This window comes from Mustela lutreola, chromosome 18, assembly GCF_030435805.1.
Source record: "Mustela lutreola isolate mMusLut2 chromosome 18, mMusLut2.pri, whole genome shotgun sequence".
NCBI lineage: Eukaryota > Metazoa > Chordata > Mammalia > Carnivora > Mustelidae > Mustela > Mustela lutreola.
The window spans coordinates 14,988,212-15,008,630 of NC_081307.1; the positions used below are offsets into that span (position 1 = coordinate 14,988,212).

The window sequence follows — 20,419 nt, forward strand, 5'->3', positions numbered from 1 at the left end:
AGAAGCAATGAGCAAATTACTAGAGTATCTTGACCTCATTGAACATTAAAAAAAACAAATGCAGTCTAAATACTTATCTTGGGGCACCTGGGTGGCTCAGTGGATTAAGCCTCTGCCTGAGGCTCAGGTCATGGTCTCAGGGTCCTGGCATTGGGCCCCGCATCAGACTTGCTGCTCAGCGAGGAGCCTGCTTCTCCCTCTCTCTCTGTCTGCCTCTCTGCCTACTTATCTCACCATTAAGGTAGTTGAATCACTCATTTAAATCTTAAAAAGAATACACTAAGTACCATTGTTCATAGCAGCATTATTCACAACAGCCAAAAGGTGTAAACCACCAAAATATCCATCAACAGACAAATGGATAGACAAAATGTAGTGTATACAGCCAGTGGAATATTATTCAGCCATGAAAAGGAAACTGATTCATTTTACAACATGGATGAACTTTAAAAACATGCTAGGTGCGATAAACCAGACACGGAAGGACAAATATAATCCCACTTAAATGAGATACTGAAAATTGGCAAATTCACACAGACACAAAATAGAACAGAGATTACCAGGCCCGGGGGAAAGGGAGGAGGCAGCGGGGAGATCATATTTAACGGGAACAGAGTTTGGGGCTGATTAAAACGTTCTGGAAATAGTGTTGCAGAATATTGTGAATATACTTTAAGCCACTGAAATGAATATTTTAAAGTGGTTCAAATGGTAACATTTGTTATATTTTACAATAAGACAATTTAGAATCAGCTTGTTGTATTCACACATGGAGGGGGAGAAAAAGGCTAGTGGGATTCTCACCAGGATCTACTGAGTCTTTATGACTTTGGAGAATAGACTTTTTTTTCCACCTTGTGTGTGTCAGCCTGTGAAGATGACATACACCTCCTTTAAGTCCTTAATTTCTCTCAACAATGTACTAATATTTGGTGAATTCTTGCCATATATTTGATTTTTTTTTCTTTGAGATTTTATTTATTGACTTGAGAGAGAGAGTGAGAGGGCAAAGACAGGGTTTCCAGGCAGAGGGACAAGCAGACTCCCTGCTGAGCAGGGAGCCCAACACGGCGCTCGATCCCAGGACCCTGAGACCACGACCTGAGCAGGGCAGACACTTAACTGACTGAGCCACTCAGGTGCCCTTGACTTGTATTTGATTTTAAAATGTTGTCAACGACCGCTTTCTTTCCATTTTACTTTCCAATTGTTTATTGATAATAGAAATAAGGGCTTTTAAAAATATATATATTGTGCCTGTATCTAGGAGCTATCCCAGTGGCACCTAATTCTTATACTTACTCACCAAAAATTATTTTGGGGGCATCTGAGTGGCTCGTTCGGTTAAACGTCACTCTCTTGATTTGGGCTCAGGTCGGGATCTCAGGGACGTGAGAGTAAGCCCCACATGAGACTCCGTGCTCCGTGCTCTCCGTCTGCTTGAGATTCTCCCTCTGCCTCTGCCACCCCCCTTCAGCGGCTCGCTCTCCCCCGCTTACTCCCTAAAAAATCACTTTGGATTTTTTGTGGTTCTAACAAAATCATGTTTTCTGTGAATACAAAGCTTATTTTTTCCTTCCTGAACTTTATGACTCTTTTAAGTTAAAAAATTTTAAATAAACTCTAACCCCAACATAGGGCTCAAACTCACCACCCCAAGATCAAGAGTCACACCCTCTGCGCGCTGAGCCAGCCAGGTGCCCCTATGATTTTTCTTCTGTGTTTCTTATGGCATTAGAGAAGAAAACCAGGATTCCATGTTAGCTGGAAGTTTGGGGAGGGGCTTGTTATTTATCTATTACCGCTGTTTCCATTAGACAGCATCTAATTGGGCATTATTTTTAATCCAATCAAACACTGTCTTTAACTGAGGTATTTAGGCCATTTAAATTTAATGAGATTATTGGTATGGTCAGGTTTAAATCTGTCATCTTACTTATTTTTTTTAAAGATTTATTTATTTGACAGAGACACAGAGAGAGAGGGAACACAAGCAGGGGGAGTGGGAGAGGGAGCAGCAGGATTCCTGCTGAGCAGGGAGCCCAACACAGGGCTCAATCCCAGGACCCCCCCACCACCATCATGACCTGAGCTGAAGACAGATGCTTAATGACTGAGCCATCCAGGCGCCTCTTTCTATTTGTTTTCTGTTTGTACCATATATTCCGTTTCTTTCATAATTTTTTTGGATTAAACATATTTTATTCCCTGTATCTCCTTAGCGCGTTATTAGCGATACTTCTTGGTTTTGTTACTTTAGGGTTGGTTGCTTTAAGACTCATCGGTGGTATACCTGTTTAACTTAAGTCTCCCTTCAAATGATATTACACCACTTTATGTATAGAACAAGAACGTTTTACTAGAATACTTCCATTTATCCCCTCACACTTTGTGCTATTATTGTCATACATCTTCCTTTTACAAGCATTAAAAATCCCATCTAAAAAAAAAATCCCATCTAACATTACTTTTGTTTAAACAGTAGATTATCACTTAAAGGGATTTATACAACAAGGAAAACCTTTTCTGTACTCACTCATGTAAATGGATACTATTTCTAATGCTCTTTATTTCTTTGTGTAAATTTGCACTTCCATGTGGTTTAATTTTTGTTCTGCCTTAAAGACTTACTTGAAAACTTCTTTAAAAAAAATTTTTTTTTAAATTTATTTAGGAAAGAGCACAAGTGGGGTGAGGGACAGAGGGAGAAGCAAACACCCCCCTGAGCAGGGAGCCCAGTGCCAGCTGGATCCCAGCACCCTGGGACCATGACCTGAACCAACCACAGAGGCTTAGCCGACTGAGCCACCCAGGGCCCCTGAATATTTCTTACTACGGGGCAAGTCTGCGAGTGACGAATTCCTTCAGCGTGTGCATGTCTTCCATGTTTCATTTTTTTTTTTTTTTTTTAAGATTTTACTTATTTATTTGACAGAGAGAGATCACAAGTAGGCAGAGCGGCAGGCAGAGAGAGAGGAAGGGAAGCAGGCTCCCTGCTGAGCAGAGAGCCCGATGCGGGACTCGATCCCAGGACCCTGAGATCATGACCTGAGCCGAAGGCAGCGGCTTAATCCACTGAGCCACCCAGGTGCCCCTTCCATGTTCCATTTTGAAACTCGGTTTCAGTAGGCACAGAATTCTATGACAACTGCTGGGAGCCCGCTTTCCTCACCTCCACTAACAGGGGGCTGCCTGCTATCACCTTGACCTCGGGGTAGGGGGTGGAGTGCCAGGTTTTTCTGGACGCCTGTCCCGCCCCCCAGCTTTCCGTCGCGCCCGCACACCTGTATCAGCGAGAGCGTCCTTCTCCATGCTCTTTCCCTGGGTGGCCCGTTGCCTGCAGCTGGTGGGCTTCTGGGCTTGGCAGGAGCGGGAGAGACGCCCCATGGTCCTAACCAGCCTCCATCTCGGGCAGGCCCTCTGGGCTTCGGCTTCGCAGTGAGGCTTTCTTAGCATTCCTGCTCCTCCCACCGGTGGCCGCCAAACTCGGCCTTTACCTGCGGTGGGTGGAGGCTGCTGGTTTTCCGCGCCTCCCCCAGCACCGGCAAACACCTGTCTGAGAGCGGCCGCTGCCCCTCCCCCAGCAACACAACTAGTTCGCGTCTACTCGTCCCCCAGGAACAATAAATCTTCCCCTGTGTCTCCAGAGCGGCAGGTCGCTTTTGCTTGTACTGCTTCTCCAGAAACAGTCAATCTTTGCCAATGTCCTGTGGTCACCTGCTGACCGGCCTTCAGTGGCTTAACACTTGGGGGAGAAGGATCCCCGCGAGCTCGCGGAGCTTTAGGCTGGCTTCTCGGCAGCCACCAGTCACCCCAGCTGCTGCCAGGGGGGCTCGCCCTGGTCTCCTGCGCCCCTCTTGCTCCCTCCCGTGAACACCTGGGGAAGGCTGGTGGGGAAGAGCTTTCCGCCGCGCGCAAACTCCGTGTCTGCAGCCCCAGGTCAGGACCCTGCAGTCACCCACACACCCACACCGAGAAGGTCCTTAAGGTGTAATGCTCTGCTGTCACCTTCTGGAATTCTTCCTTTTTCCAGCAAGTTTTCGCACATTTCCATCTGGCGCTAAAACCCACAGATTCAACAGCCAGTCCCATCCAAAGCGATACAGAAGCGCACACCTGGTCTTTAAACACGTTTAATATCTTAGCTGGCCTTTTCCTCGCTGTTTGTAGAACACCCACAGGGCTGCCGTGTTCTGCCAAAGGGAGAACCGGCGGTCGGTGTGCCCCCCTCTCCTCCTAATGGATTACCCCTCTTTGGAATTCGGTTCCCTGAATTCTTTGCAGCCTCAGATCGCTGAGTGATTTTGTGATTTTTGTGATTTTTTTTGTGTCATCCAGCTGTTTCTTGTTAGAGTGAGGGAAGCAATCTTTGCAGCTTTCTTTATCCTGAGTAGAAGTCCAAAACTGCTGGATGGTTTAGAACTTGGTATTTTTAGGATCTCAGTTTCAGCTGGCAGAACAATTAACTCATTAAAACTAGTTCCCCAACCGCCACCACCTCCCCCGCATTTAAAGGAGAATGTCACATTAAAAAAAAATTTTTTTCCTTTAGGAAAAAAAAAAATCCCTTTAGAAAAAGTTCCCTCCCTCTTTAGAAAAAGACGGCTTTATGTTTTTTATTTTTCCCCGTGACAAAATACCCCTTAGTATCACAGGCATATGAATGGGGCAACCGAAAGTGAGGTTTACGTTGTTTCAATAACAGGTAACTATTGTATTTATTAAACTCAAATGAGTTATCTGCCACATCAGGCCATTACAGTGAAATTTACAAAGTGAAGCATGGGACACCTGGGTGGCTCAGTTGGCTGAGCGTCTGAACTGGTTTCTGCTCAGGGCATGTCTCGGGGTCAGGCAACACAGACCCCAGTCGGGCTCCACACTCAGCACGCAGCCAGCTAGAGATTTTCTCTGCCCCTCCGCCGCACTCTCCCTCTCTCTCTCTCTCAAATAAATCAATCTTTGAGACACTTGGGAGGCTCGCTGGGATCCTTCTCCTCCAAGTCTTCATCTACCACAGGATTAGAAAATGATAAATCTTTAGGGCTGCCTGGGTGGCTCAGTGGGTTAAGCCTCTGCCTTCAGCTCAGGTCATGATCTCAGGGTCCTGGGATAGAGCCCCGCATCGGGCTCTCTGCTAGGCAGGGAGCCTGCTCCTTCCTCTTTCTCTACTTGTGATCTCTGTCAAATAAATAAAATCTTAAAAAAAAAATAAAGAAAAAATGATAAATCTTTAAAAAAGAAAAACTAGTGAAGCATGAATAGAGATGAAGAATAATACAATTTGGGAGAATTCTCTAAAGATATGTGGCTTGTGTGCTAGAGAGAAACAGGTTATAGTGCACTCAGTCATTCTGACTGCCAGCCATGTCTCAATACTCAGAATATTCTGTGTGTAAGATCTAGGTCTTTTAAGTTTTTCAATTTTATTCCTCCACGGAAGTATATTACTAAAAACAATAACAAGCAGGCCAAGTAGAAATAGCATTCAAGTTAGTTTTCCCTGGGGCTATTTTTTTTTTTTTAAATCTAAAGCTATTTTAAGTCACAGCTTTCTCATATATCAGTTGACAAACTTACAACTCTGTCCTTTTTTAAAATCATAAGCCTGTTGATATCATGGGAAACTATACAAAATTAGGAAGAGTATAACGTAACCCAATGTATCTTTCATTTACCTTTAATACTTATTTAGCTATATCCCCCACCTACTGTCCTCTCCCCATTATTTTTTGAAGCAAAATTTTACCAGAATTCCTCTGCCTACTTGTGATCTCTGTCAAATAAATAAATAAAATTAAAAAAAGAAAAATGTATCGCTATGCAAAGAAATGGCCTTAATGATTTTTTTTTTTTTTAAGATTTCACTTATTCATATGACAGAGATCACAAGTAGGCTGAGAGGCAGGCAGAGAGAGAGGAGGAAGCAAGGCTCCCTGCGGAGCAGAGAGCCTGATGTGGGGCTCGATCCCGGAACCCCGGGATCATGACCGCAGCCGAAGGCAGAGGTTTAACCCACTGAGCCACCCCGGTGCCCTGGCCTTAATGATTTTTGTGTTAGAAACTATGGGGACAGGAGGCAACTATTCCACAAATTTTAAGGACCATCTGTTAATTGCTAAAATTTTGTCTTTTTAAACAAGAACAAAGTTTTTTTTTTTTTTTAAGATTATTTATTTATTTACTTGACAGAGAAATCACAAGTAGGCAGAAGTAGGCAGAGAGGCAGACAGAGAGGGAGAAGCAGGCTCCCTGCTGGGCAGAGAGCCTGATGTAGGGCTCGATCCCAAGACCCTGGGATCATGACCTGAGCCGAAGGCAGAGGCTTAACCCACTGAGCCACCCAGGTGCCCTGAACAAAGTTTTTTTTTTAAAGATGTATTTACTTTAGGGGCACCTGGGTGGCTCATATGGTTAAGCATCTGCCTTCGGCTCAAGACATGATCCCAGAATCCTGGGATCAAGCCCCATGTCGGGCTCCCTGCTCAGCCAGGAACCTGCTTCTCCCTCTCCCCCTGCTTGTGCTTTCTCTGTCAAATAAATAAAATCTTTACAAAAAAAAAAAAAAGATTTATTTATTTTAGTTGGGGAGGGGCAGAGGGAGAGAGAGTCTCAAGCAGACTCCCTGCTGAGCATGGAGCCCAATACAGGGCTTGATCTCACAACCCTGAGATCATAACCCACACTGATTCTGACACTTACTTGACTGAGGCACCCAAACGCCCCATATTTTTTTTTAATGATAATCATTTTCTGTAGTCTGTATCCTTGGACGTGGATGTGAGCAGACAACTGAAGACAGAACCTATGAAAGTCTGTGATCAGAACAGGTGAATATGGAAGCATCTGTTCATTTTCTTTTGTATTTCTATCTGTATTTGAGTCTATTTCAAAAAATATTGGACACTTACTGACTCTTCAGAAGGAACCCTAATTAAGACAAATTACCAGCCACAGAAACCAAAGAATCTATCCACAACAGTAAAAGTCATTCATCCTGAAGACATCTTTATACTGTTGGGGGAGGGACGCCTGGGTGGCAGAGTTGGTTAAGCAGCTGCCTTCGGCTCAGGTCATGATCCCAGCATCCTGGGATCAAGTCCCGCATCGGGCTCCTTGCTTGGCAAGGAGCCTGCTTCTCCCTCTGCCTCTGCTGCCACTCTGCCTGCCTGTGCTCATGTGTGCTCTCTCTTTCTCTGGCAAATAAATAAAATCTTAAAAAAAAAAAAAAGATTATACTGTTGGGGGAAATGTCCTTAATGTTTCTTGTACTAGTTTCTCTTGCCACATAACAAATATCCCCTCGTCAGTTACTTCTTGGTAACTTTTACAATAATCAGTTTTTCCAAGGGGTCTAAACATTTGGGGTCCTTTTTTTTTTTTTTTGCTTTTTTAATCAATTGTACATAAGTATAAAGTATAGCAGGACACACAGAAAACTAATTTTAGTCACATTTACTTCTGGATGTTGAGATTATGGGTGATTTTAATTTTGTTTTTATAACTTTGTGAAGTTTTGAATTCCTTTTATGAGTAATTTAAAATATGAAACTTTTTCATTTTTTTCAATGTGGGATATTCCAGAGACAAAAAAAAAAAAAGAGGTTGAGACAGCTTATTATTTTCAAACATGTATTAAGCATCTACTATATACTAGGTACTTCTGGAGGAAAAGAAAGATATAATTCTTGCCTTTTTTTTTTTAAGATTTTATTTATTTATTTGACAGAGAGAGATTACAAGTAGGCAGAGAGGGAGGCAGAGAGAGAGGAAGGGAAGCAGACTCCCTGCTGAGCAGAGAGCCCAACGCGGGACTCGATCCCAGGACCCCGAGATCACGACCTGAGCCGAAGGCAGAGGCTTAACCCACTGAGCCACCCAGGCGCCCACAATTCTTGCTTTTAAGGAATTATGTATTTGGGGAAACAAAAATACAGCAATAATACAGTGTAATAAATTCTACAGAAGAAGTAAAAGGAGCATTAAAGAGAGGCCAATACACACAGGAGTCAACTTAATTGACTCAACACACATAGGAAAAGAAAAAGTTGGGACGCCTGGGTGGCTCAGTTGGTTGGACGACTGCCTTCGGCTCAGGTCATGATCCTGGAGTCCCGGGATCGAGTCCCGCATCGGACTCCCAGCTCCATGGGGAGTCTGCTTCTCTCTCTGACCTTCTCCTCATTCATGCTCTCTCTCACTGTCTCTCTCTCAAGTAAATAAATAAAATCTTTAAAAAAAAAAAAAAAAAAAGTGAGTGACCATAACAAAGATCTTTTTATACCACTTGTGAGTTGAACTTGGTATTACTCAAGTTCATGAATATAACACTGCAGGAAGATGAAATAAACTATATATATATAGTTTATTTGAATATATAAACTATATATATATAGTTTACATAGTATATAACTTATAGGTTATATAGTATATATAAAACTTATAGTATATATATAACTTATAGGTTATATAGTATATATAAACTATATATATATAGTTTATTTCATCTTCCTGCAGTGTATATAGTATATATAGTTATAGTTAGTATATATAGTTATAGTATATATATATAACTTATAGGTTATATAGTATATATAAACTATATATATATAGTTTATTTCATCTTCCTGCAGTGTATATATATATACCATAGGTCATATATACACACACACACACACACACATTCCTACTTAATAGACTTTAGAGAGTCTGAATTGTGAGACGGTCAGAGTGGCAAGGTGGACTGTAGAGGCAGAAAACAGACTCGTATGACTTTGTTTTTCAACATAATGATAAATGATGTCAGCTAGGAAAAATACAGATCATTGAGTATCTTACTGTAGACATTTTTATCTAGTCTTCATTTGGTACATGGTAAGATGGCACATTCTAAAAACTATTATAAGCAGAGAGTAATCCTTTTCTAATCCTTTATGTCCACATGTTCCCAAGGACATCAACATTAAAGTGTTTCCCTTCTTGAGGTCAATCAAGGGATGGCATAATTTGAATGTGAATCCTTTATTGTCCTGCAAGGCCATGGCATCGCTGATTTTATGGGGAACAGGCAGTTCTCCTTTCTTCATTACTTGTCTGCTCGTTCTCTTCCACATTGAGTACAGTATCCACAGTTATTCCTATGTCCTGCAGGGACCAGCCTCCCCCCACTTCCAGAGGGCGTCTGGGAAAGGAAGTAGACAGGCTGTATTGGGATGTGTGGTACCCAATTTTCATCATCCAGTCAAATAAGACCTAAAGGATAAAAAGTTTAGCTATCAAATACTGTGCACAGTTGTGTCCCTCTAGAACATCATGATATTTTATAATTCTTCCACTGTGAAATCATGCCCCTCGGAGTAAAGAAACAGAACCATCTACAGTTTAAAGGAAAATAATACGCCTAGAACTAAGAGATGCAAATTACCTTTAATACCTTTCCGAAGTTTCAGAGAAGACCTAGGGACTAAAAGCACCTACAGATAGCAGGGGCATTTAACAATTAGCAAAGCCCCAACCCTAGGAAATGGAAAGGCTATTCAATTAATAATTATGAATAAAGGTTAGCACCTGCAAAAAAAAAAAAAAAAAAAAGATTATTTCAATCAAAATCAAAGCCACTAGTCAAAAATCATTCAGGAACTTTGTCACCAGAGACATGTCCAGGCCCCAGTGACTACCTTATGATAGCTCAATTTCCAATGGGCTATTCCTATTAATTGAGAACATTTCTTGTTATGAAGATTTCCATAGTAACTGTTATGAAGATTTCCATAGTAACTTCCATTTCCTATTGCCTAAAAATGCCTGCCAAAGAACTGTTTGCTTTCTTCTTAGGAAGAAAGCTGGATACTAGAATGTTCTTGGGGTAAACTGGAGTATCAGTTACAGATAATCTCTGACTTTTCCTGCTAACTACCATCCAAGAACCTACTGATATTCCATTCTTCTAGGTTATAAAGCTTCATAATCTTCCAGTATTTGGATACACTTTCATTCAACAAATCCCCATATAAACACCTGTATCTTTGATCATTTGTCTTATTTTTTTTAAAGATGTTTATTTATTTATTTGTCAGAGAGAGAGCATGAACAGGAAAAGCAATTAACCAAAAGATATATTTTAAAGATTATGAGGGGTGCCTAGGTGGGTTCAGTCAGTTAAGTGTCTGCCTTCGGCTCAGGCCATGATGCCGGGGTCCTGGGATCCGAGCCCCTCATCGGGCTCCTTGCTCAGCGGGGAGCCTGCTTCTCCTTCTCCTTCTGCTGCTCCCCATGCTTGTACTCTCTCACTAATCTCTCTCTGAGTCAAATAAGTGAATAAAATCTTTTAAAAAAGAAAAAATAGATAATATGAGTAAATTATCCCATAGGAACAGTGGCCCAATTTGTATTCACAAGAAAAACTAATGAGATTCACTGTTTTTTCCACACACTGCCCAAAATTTTGTACTCTTTTTTTCCTTTTTTAAGATTTTATTATTTATTTGTCAGAGAAAGAGCAAAAGCACAGACAGCTGGAGGCAGAACAGGCAGAGGCAGAGGGAGAAGCAGTTTCCCTGCTGAGCAAATAGCCAGATGTGGGACTCAATCCCAGGACCCTGGGATCATGACCTGAGCCCAAGGCAGACGCTTAATGGACTGAGCCACACAGGCGTCTCAGTACTCTTCTTTTTATTTTTGACAATCTGATAGGTACAAAATTCTGTCCCAATTTATTTTGCACTTCTTTGATTCTAAGTGAGGCCTAACATTTTTATGTCACTTTTTTTTTCTTTAGGAAATCCTTCATTTTTTTTTTTAAGATTTTATTTATTTATTTGACAGACAGAATGAGAGAGATCACAAGTAGGCTGAGAGACAGGCAGAGAGAGGGGGGAAGCAGGCTCCCTGCTGAGCAGAGAGGCGGATGTGGGGCTCATCCCAAGACCTTGGGATCATGACCTGGGCTGAAGACAGAGGCTTAACCTACTGAGCCACCCAGGCGCCCTCCTTTGTGTTTTTTTGGTTTGTTTTTTTTTTTTAAACTGTCATTCTACTGAGTTTACCTCTTCCTTGATTAGTATACTCCTATAAAGAAATGACTATCATATGTAGATATAAAATATTTTTTCCAAAGTTTTAACTTTCTGAATTTGTTCTTTTTCTTTTGGTAGTAAGATTTTATTTATTTCCTTGAGAGAGAGAAAGATCACAAGCTGTGGGGAAGGGCAGAGAGAAAGGGAGAAGCAGAATCCCCACTGAGCAGGTAGCTCCATGTGGGGCTCAATCCCAGGACCCTGAGATCATGACCTGAGCCAAAGGCAGATGCTTAACTGACTGAGCCACCCAGGTACCCCTGAACTTCTTCTTTATAGAATTTTGCATTTCTATGTAATCAAATCCATCAGCATTTTTCCATTATAGTTCACAGCATGCTCGTCATAGAAGGCTAAATGCAACAATCATGACAGAAAACCATTTCTAATACAATGCATATATTTCTAATACAATGCATAGTTAAGCACACTTAAAAATAGAAATACACCAAAATATTAGCAATTGGCCTTGGCATCAGACTGCAGATCAAGTCTTTTTTCTCTCTACTTTTCTGTTGTCCAAATTATTGCTAATGAACACAGCACTGTTTATGAGAAAAAATACTCTATTAGAACAAAAGGAAATGACCCCTAAAGAATGATCTGAAAATTACATATAAGCAATAGGGCGTAAGTTAATAACCCATCAAGGATAATGGGAACAAAGCTAAGACTGGCTGCTTGCTAGGGATTTGAGAGCATCGTTATCTACCCAGCTGTGAAAATGTAATTAACTAAAAAAAACAAAACAAAACCATTTAGGGGCACCTGGGTGCCTCAGTGGGTTAAAGCCTCTGCCTTCGGCTCAGGTCATGATCCCAGAGTCCTGGGATGGAGCGCCATGTCGGTCTCTCTGCTATGTGGGGAGCCTGCTTCCTCCTCTCTCTCTCTGCCTGCCTCTGCCTACTTGTGATCTCTCTTTGTCAAATAAATAAATAAAATCTTAAAACAAAACAAAACAAAAAAGAACAGGATAAAAGGGGCACCCAGTGGCTCAGTTGGTTAAGTAGCTGCCTTCGGCTCAGGTCATGATCCCAGGGTGCTGGGATGGAGCCCTGCATCGGGCTCCCTGCTCAGCAGACAGTCCGCTTCTCCCCTCCCTCCGTCTCTGTCTCCCAGGTAGTGGTCTCACTCTCTCTCTGTCAAATAAATAAATAAGATCTTTAAAAAAAAAGAACTGGGGAAAAAAATCAGAAATCACAGTTCAAAAAGATCCAGAATATGGTGAAAAAATAATGAATCCAGAATACCTAATTATCCAAATTTCTGCAACACCGAGTACATACAAATGCCCTTGACCATCCCTGAAGGGAAACCCAGACAAGAGAGTGGTACGGCCTCCCCCACTGCATGGGAGTAGACTTACCAAATTCAACAAAAATATTTCTCAAAATACAAATGGCCTCACCTGTGAACTGCAAGACTTAAAAAATCTTCTTCTCAGGACACTCCCACTTGGACATCGGAGGGCAACAGTAACTACCTGAGGAATAAAAATGTTCAAGTAAGAATTCCAATCTGCTGCTCTTCGCGGTTCCAAAATGGCTACTCCTATGACACGTCCCTAATTCTAAACAGCTTGTGGGGGGTTTTGTAGGCATTTAGCTCTGAGAGTAGTACGCCAACAAAAAGGTCCAGATAAAAATCAATCTATATATAAAAATGCCTCCTGAAATGGAAGAACAACTTCCTATTGACTGACATCAATGATGGCACCTTCCAGAGAGGACACCAGAAACTAGATGCTTCTGTCTAGATAATATCAAGGTTGCACAAGGACTTCAAAATTCATCTACCAAACCAAGAAGGTCCAGTGGCACCTCAGAATCTAGAGGAGAAAAACACCGGACTGGAAGGAAACAAAAGTTCCCAAGTGACTCTATCATCGTAGGCTGTGCCCAGAGGAGTAGGTCCTAGTTGCAGGGATAGAGCTTCTGCTCCATCTGTTTTACGGATTGGGTTTCCACATCATTTCTTCCTGATTAAACAGTTAAATAGCTAAAAAGAGCCTGGAAACTGTTAGTTAATATTAAAAGTCATTTAGGGGCGCCTGGGTGGCTCAATGGGTTAAAGCCTCTGCCTTCGGCTCAGGTCATGATCCCAGGGTCCTGGGATCGAGCCCCACATCGGGCTCTCTGCTCAGCAGGGAGCCTGCTTCCTCCTCTCTCTCTGTCTGTCTCTCTGCCTGTGATCTCTGTCTGTCAAATAAATAAATAAATCTTTAAAAAAATATATTAAAAGTCATTTAAAAAACAGATGAGGAAGTCATTTTTTCTCATGTTTATTAAATGGTAACTGTCAGGAAACCCTTTTTTATTTTTTAAAGATTTTGTTGATTTATTTGACAGAAATCAAAAGTAGGCAGAGAGAGGCAGGCAGAGAGAAAGGGGAAAGCAGGCTCCCTGCTGAGCAGAGAGGCGGATGTGGGGCTTGATCCCAGGATCCTGAGATCAAGACCTGAGCTGAAAGCAGAGGCTTAACCCACTGAGCCACCCAGGTGCCCAGGAAACCCTTTTTAAAAAGATTTTATTTTGCAAGAGAGCAAGAGAGAAGGAGCACAAGCTGGGGGAGGGGCAGAGGGAGAAGCAGACTCCCTGATGAGCAGGCAGCTGACGTAGCACTGGATCCCAGGACCCTGAGATCACAATCAGAGCCCAGGGCACCCAAGTGCCGGTCCTCTCATTTTTAAATATTTACCATATTATTTAGAACTCTATGGATTGGGACGCCTGGGTGGCTCAGTTGGTTAAGCGGCTGCCTTAGGCTCAGGTCATGATCCCAGAGTCCTGGAATCGAATCCCACATAGGGCTCCTTGCCCGGTGGGGAGCCTGCTTCTCCTTCTGCCTCTGCCTCTGCTTGCCACTCTGCCTGCCTGTGCTCGCTCTCTCTCTGACAAATAAATAAAATCTCTAAAAAAAAAAAAAAGAAAAAATAATAAAGAACACTATAGATGGTTGTAATACTAAATAAATAACACTAAAAGAATCAAAATGTACTGCTTAAGTAAGAACTGGATTATGTTTCAGATCCCTTTCTCTATCAGAAACCCATGCAGTCTTTAGTTCTCTCAATTAGTCCATTCTGAAATGCAAGCAAGCTTTGGCCAGAACAGGAATTTCCTTATGGCCCATTATCATAGAGTCACAGCTACCTCATACACATATATATATAGTGAAAGCCCCACCAATCTGTTCTGTAGGAATGATGTCATGTGTTTTAAAAACAGAGTAAATTCATAAAAGGTGTTCCCTGTTAAACCTGAGCTATATTTAATTACTTCTGTTTGATAAATGGTTGTCATGGATACCAACCCAGCGCTTGATGTGAAGGGAGAAGGTAGAGCGCGCAGGTCAGGACAGACACGGCGCAGACGTAAATTTGTTGGATATAACAGAAAGGAATTAGAAGTTGTTTTTCTTTTTTTGTGTTTCTCCTGGAGGTTCGGTGTCTGGATTGCACCCTTCATTGTCTCTACTCTGACTTTTGGATTTTCCTCAGACTTCTGAAATCTTCAACTGAAATGTGATGTGTTGATAAAAATGAGACCCTCCCGGTGGCTTTCCTGGTAGACTCAAAACCTTTTTTTTTTTTTTTTTTTTTTAAATTTGACACAGAGAGATCACAAGTAAGGAGAGAGGCAGGCAGAGAGAGAGGGGGGAAGCAGGCTCTCCGCTGAGCAAGGAGCCCAACAGGGGGCTCGATCCCAGGACCTTGAGATCATGACCTGAGCTGAAGGCAGAGGCCTAACCCTCTGAGCCACCCAGGTCACCTCAAAACCAGTTTTTAAGGAGTCTAACCAATGCTGAGCCCTAAGACCATAAGGGCTTTCCTTTGCGGCTTTAAAGGACTTTGGGGCTTTAAAGACCCATGCTCCCAGGACATGAGAGACCCCTCTGGACCTCAGCCTGGGGACCACAGGAAGGCAGCGGACATGGCTGCAGGACAGCTGGGCAGAGAACAGCAGCCCAACACGGAGCAAAGGGTCAGTCGAACCCCGCCCCCCAAAACTGCAAACCGTCCTTCAACTCAAACATCTACACAGTAGCTGCATTCTTCAGTTCCTCTGTCTTAGGGGGAAAACAACAATTTGAAGTCATCTGCCTATACTGATTCTGTTTGAATAAGTAACTCCCGGGGCACCTGGGTGCCTCAGGTGGTGATCTCGGGATTCCGAGATCGAGCCCCAGGATGGGCTCCCAGCTCAGCAGGGAGGCTGCTTCTCCCTCTCCTTCTGCCTGCAGCTCTGCCTGCTTGTGCTCTCTCTATCAAATGACTAAATAAAATCTTAAAATAAATAAATAAATAAATAAATAAATAACTCCTTTGCTGAGCTCAAGTTTGGAAAAGCCCGTGTATCCTTTCTCTGCCCCATGAAGTGGGAGGGCTCTTAATGCCCCACCATCAGCAGACAGCGGATGGACCGTGGGCTCCAAAACAGGACGGAGTGGAGGGGTTTGAGATGACACCACATTCAAAACTGACGTAGTTACAATGCAATCCCCTACACACGGGTACCCGCTCCGTTTTCTAAACCCAAACCGAGATAAGAGGTACTCACTTGACGTTAAAAAAAACAGAAAATATATTTAATTTCCAAAGGAAAAAAAACAAGCTTACTTCTTCAGCTGTTTCAGGAGGTTCTTCAGGTAGATCAAGAACCTAAAGATAAATTGGGATTTGTAAGAGGAATGTAAACATTTTGAAGGGAAAAAAAACAAAAACCAAAAAACAATGCCAGCAAGAAGAGTTCCTTTTAATACAGAGTTCAGGCATATCTAAGATTAATGAAATCTTTTAATAGATATTTATAAAAAATATGTAATACGAAAGAGCTCAATTAATAAACATTTTTGGGGAAGCAACTCTGTGCTGAACAGATGATAGTAACAGGAGGTGAGCTGACAGCTACCCATCCATGCACATGTAAGAATCTTATTTTTATGATATTCCAAGATACTGTATAAAATATATTATTTAAGGAAACAGAGGATAAATATTAACTTCAATAGACACCCCCAAATTATTTATGTGCACATGTGCTTATATATCACATCTTAAGCTCATATTTTTCTTGACTGGCACTTCTAAGGGACTGGATAACCACCATTCACTTTGGTTGTCTTCATGATTTACTCTGCTTTCCTATTTCTATTTAGCCATTACAAAACCAGGTGTTCAGACCATTTTCTCTCATTAAACAGTTGCCAGCAATTTCCCCTTAGGTATACTTTTTGTTTTTTAATACCACAGACTCATGTGTTATAGCATTTTATCTAACCAGCATGAATTGCATTTTATCAAATAAACCATTTGTGTTTCTCTGGTATCAAAAGCACAAGTGATAGTCAACCAAAATTTACCATCAACTTGAGACAACTCACGTTATGGACAAAAAGCAAAGAATCCTCGATTTTAAATTAGTTCATACAGTTCATTAGAGCTTTTTGAAATGCGAGAAACAGTTCAGTGACCTGATTGCCAGCTTCAAGCCCCATTAAAGGACCAAGAAACCTCAGACAGAGAAGCAACACATTAGAAACTATTTTCAGGGAAAATACGGCCTCCCAGCTTTCCGTAAGAGTTAGTGCAAAGAGACCTATTTCCAACCTTTGCCACCTCCAAAAGAGTTAACTGGGGACTGAAGATATGAAAGAACAGAAGGAATAATAAATCTGAGCACTGGGGCGCCTGGGTGGCTCGGTGGGTTAAGCCGCTGCCTTCGGCTCAGGTCATGATCTCAGGGTCCTGGGATCGAGTCCCGCATTGGGCTCTCTGCTCAGCAGGGAGTCTGCTTCCTCCTCTCTCTCTCTCTGCCTGCCTCTCTGCCTACTTGTGATCTCTCTCTGTCAAATAAATAAATAAAATCTTTTAAAAAAATAAAAAAATAGGGGCGCCTGGGTGGCTCAGTGGGTTAAAGCCTCTGCCTTCGGCTCAGGCCATGATCCCAAGGTCCTAGGATCAAGCCCCACATTGGGCTCTCTGCTCAGCAGGGAGCCTGCTTCCTCCTCTCTCTCTGCCTGCCTCTCTGCCTACTTGTAATCTCTGTCTGTCAAATAAATAAATAAAATCTTTAAAAAAAATAAAAAATAAAAAAATAAATCTGAGCACTGTTCCAAAGTGAATGATTGCTAACCCCTTTTTCCTAGCAGGACCACTGAGAAAAATGACACTTGCTAAATATGGCTTAATCGTGTCTTAGCAACCTGTAGGAACGTTTTGGTTAATAAACATTATATTTTTCATTTCTACCTAATCGGATTCCCTCGTCAGAAATAACTGAGTATTTTCAAAACCTATTAGCATCTTTTTTACATCTTCTTTCTGCGTGGCATTCAGAACATTCATACCCAACAGGAAGAGTGATTCTCAATGAAGCTGATCCCTTTGCAGGGTAGTGGGAAGACACCATCTGGATCCAAAGCCAGTCCTAATCTTCACTCACTGTGCCACCTGGCCCAGACAGCAGTATGCCTATCACACAGGGATACGATTACATGAGTAGGCATTTAGGAATGAACCTCCTTCCGCGTGGGCTGCTCAGCAGATGGCGAGACTTTGGTTAACAGCTTAGGCAAGTTTCGTCTCTTTGCTGCTTCTCTGTTTGATGTTTTAAAAGCCGTCTGGCTCTCATTTTCCAGCACCAAATCTTTGTCACCCTAGTCAAAAAAAAAAACAGACTATTTCTAAATGCTCTCTATTACCAACTTTATTCTGTTCACAGTGGTTATTTCTTTTACCCCAGTGGCATTTCAGTAAAAAATATAATTTAGTTCGGGTGCCTGGCTGGCTTAGTCAGTAGAACAAGCAACTCCATCATGAGCTCAAGCCTCACATAGGGCAGGGAGCCCACTTAAAAAAGGGGGGTGGATTTAGTTATTATGTGGCCCAGAAACTTAAAGTATTATCTTCTTAGACAAGAAAACATGGAGCTTAACATCTTCTAGAAGCTGGTGCGCCTGGGTGGCTCAGTGGGCTAGGCATCTGTCTTCGGAAGGGGTCATGATCCCAAGGTCCTGAAATTGAGCCCTGTGACAGGCTCCCCACTCAGCAGGAAGCCTGTTTCTCCCTCCCTCTGCCTGCCTCTGCCCCTGCTTATGCACTCTCTCTCTAGGTCAAATAAAATCTTAAAAAAAAAAAAAAAAAAGAAACTACCCTTATCCAGTTCTGGGGCTCCCTCTGATAGATATAAGGCTGGAGGGATCTTTCCATTTTAACTGATCCCCAAGTTTCTCAGTAGGATGGAAGAAGAAGAAAACCCGGATGATAACCTTTTCTCCTTTCATTAAAGAAAGCAAGACAGTGCAAGGGATTATGCCTCAAAAGGTTGTGGAAATAGAGCATGTATGTAAAAACAGGTCTGCGTATATGACCATGAAATACTTTCACAGCTGAACATGGTCCTAGTATCCTGTTATATATAAACATGCTTAAGTTCTCAAATTCAAACTCTCATCTTTCTTTTGAATTAATCACTTTAGAAGACAAAGGATTTTTTATTCCAGAAACCATAAAGATTACTTTTTGTTAATATTATCCATTAAAACTTTCTTCTGTGCAAAATAATTGCCAGATTCTCAGACACATGCTTATCTGTAACAAATTCCTCTGAACTTCCAGTAGGAAATGATGAAATTCAGACTCAATGGCAAGGGAAAAAAAGACCCAAAGGTTAATTTGGCTTTAGGGAAACAGAGTCAAACATAATGAGCAAAATGTGAGCTTATGGTACCAGGGAGATCTTAGGAGAATTTCCTCCTATAAAATATGGTGATTAGGGACGCCTGGGTGGCTCAGTTGGTTAAGCAGCTGCCTTCGGCTCAGGTCATGATCCCAGCGTCCTGGGATCGAGTCCCACATCGGGCTCCTTGCTCCGCAGGGAGCCTGCTTCTCCCTCTGCCTCTGCCTTCCACTCTGTCTGCCTGTGCTCGCTCTCACTCTCTCTCTCTCTGACAAATAAATAAATAAAATCTTTAAAAAAAAAAAAAAAATGGTGATTAGTCAACAGTTCTCTCAATGACTACCTTATGTTAAAGCTTATCAAGCACCTAAGTTATACACTCTTTCGGCACCAAAAGCATTTAGCCCTTCGACACACAGATATGCTCTATGTATAATCACGATCAGTAAAGACTCCCCAAAAAACAGACCATATTACTAATTTAACCTCATTTGAAAATAAAAAATTAGGGCGCCTGGGTGGCTCAGTGGGTTAAGCCGCTGCCTTCGGCTCAGGTCATGATCTCAGGGTCCTGGGATCGAGTCCCGCATCGGGTTCTCTGCTCAGCAGGGAGCCTGCTTCCTCCTCTCTCTCTGCCTGCCTCTCTGCCTACTTGCGATCTCTCTCTGTCAAATAAACAACTAAAAAAAAAAAAAAAAAAAAAAAAAAAAAAGAAAATAAAAAATTAAATATCTGTGATATACATTGTATGTACTTATCCATTGCACACAATATACATCAACTGCATATACATAATAGCCGAATTCAAAATATGGAGGGAGGATATTTTCTAACCCCAAGCTTATGGCCATTGCTCAACTTCCAGGTTTCACCCGTCATCTGATAAAAGCGTTCTTCCAGTTTTTTCAGCTTCATTTCCTGGTGAGGTTTTAGAACATTCTCTATGTATCTGCTGGCCTGTTCAAAAAAATAAAAGAGGCACTGTTATTATGACATTCCTAAGATTTTATGTTGTCTATAAAGTAATAAATAGAAACCAGGAGAAGAAATTGTATTCTCATACTAACTCAATTTTGCCCAAAGAGCAGCAGCCTCCACTTCAACAACACTCTCTACAAATCTGCATTTGTACATAATGCTGATAAAAAACAAATGTTCTATATTTATGCTTATTTGGGAGTCTGCCTCTACCCCTTTAGTGTGTTTTCATTTCTTTTTTTTTTTTTTCTAGTAAAGTTTTATTTTTTAAGTAATCTCTACACCCAACATGGGGCTCAAACTCATGACCCTGAGATCAAGAGCTGCGCGCTCCACCAACTGAACCTGCCAGGCGCCCCCGTCCTGCGTTTTCAGTGCGATGAAAACGTACTAGGAGCTAGGGATGTAAAGATGCCTAGGACGGGATCCTTGACTTCTAGGAGTTTTGACTCAGAGCCGTTTGTTGAAAGCATGCCCAACACATGAAGTTGCTTGGAAGAGCGTTCACTGAATAGCTTAATCACAGTAAAGTTGAACATTATCTTTGGACTTAAAATGAAAAACAGAGACTAAAAAGAGAGAGAGAAACAGGAATTTCAAAAATCACACTGGAATTTTTAGGTTAACGGTACAATATTTCAAAATTCTAGGGATTTTAAATCTGTTCTTTGCCAGATCAAACTATCA

General features: G+C 41.8%; 1 protein-coding gene across 5 annotated transcripts in view; it reads right to left on the minus strand.

The window, feature by feature from the left end:
- Positions 1 to 20,419, minus strand: part of UBXN8 (UBX domain protein 8) — a 58,460-nt gene that overhangs the window by 25,942 nt on the left and 12,099 nt on the right. For 3 of the 5 annotated variants that reach the window (XM_059156217.1, XM_059156215.1, XM_059156216.1), the window contains 5 exons: positions 19,589 to 19,711; positions 17,595 to 17,732; positions 15,694 to 15,735; positions 12,484 to 12,558; positions 9,003 to 9,252 (listed from right to left, as the gene is read on the minus strand). In XM_059156217.1, the coding sequence (XP_059012200.1) occupies positions 9,055 to 9,252; positions 12,484 to 12,558; positions 15,694 to 15,735; positions 17,595 to 17,732; positions 19,589 to 19,711 (576 nt within the window). In that variant the 3' untranslated portion in view covers positions 9,003 to 9,054. Of the gene's footprint in view, positions 1 to 9,002; positions 9,253 to 12,483; positions 12,559 to 15,693; positions 15,736 to 17,594; positions 17,733 to 19,588; positions 19,712 to 20,419 lie in introns of those variants that run through there. The other 2 variants (XR_009349673.1, XM_059156218.1) reach the window with 2 other exon arrangements.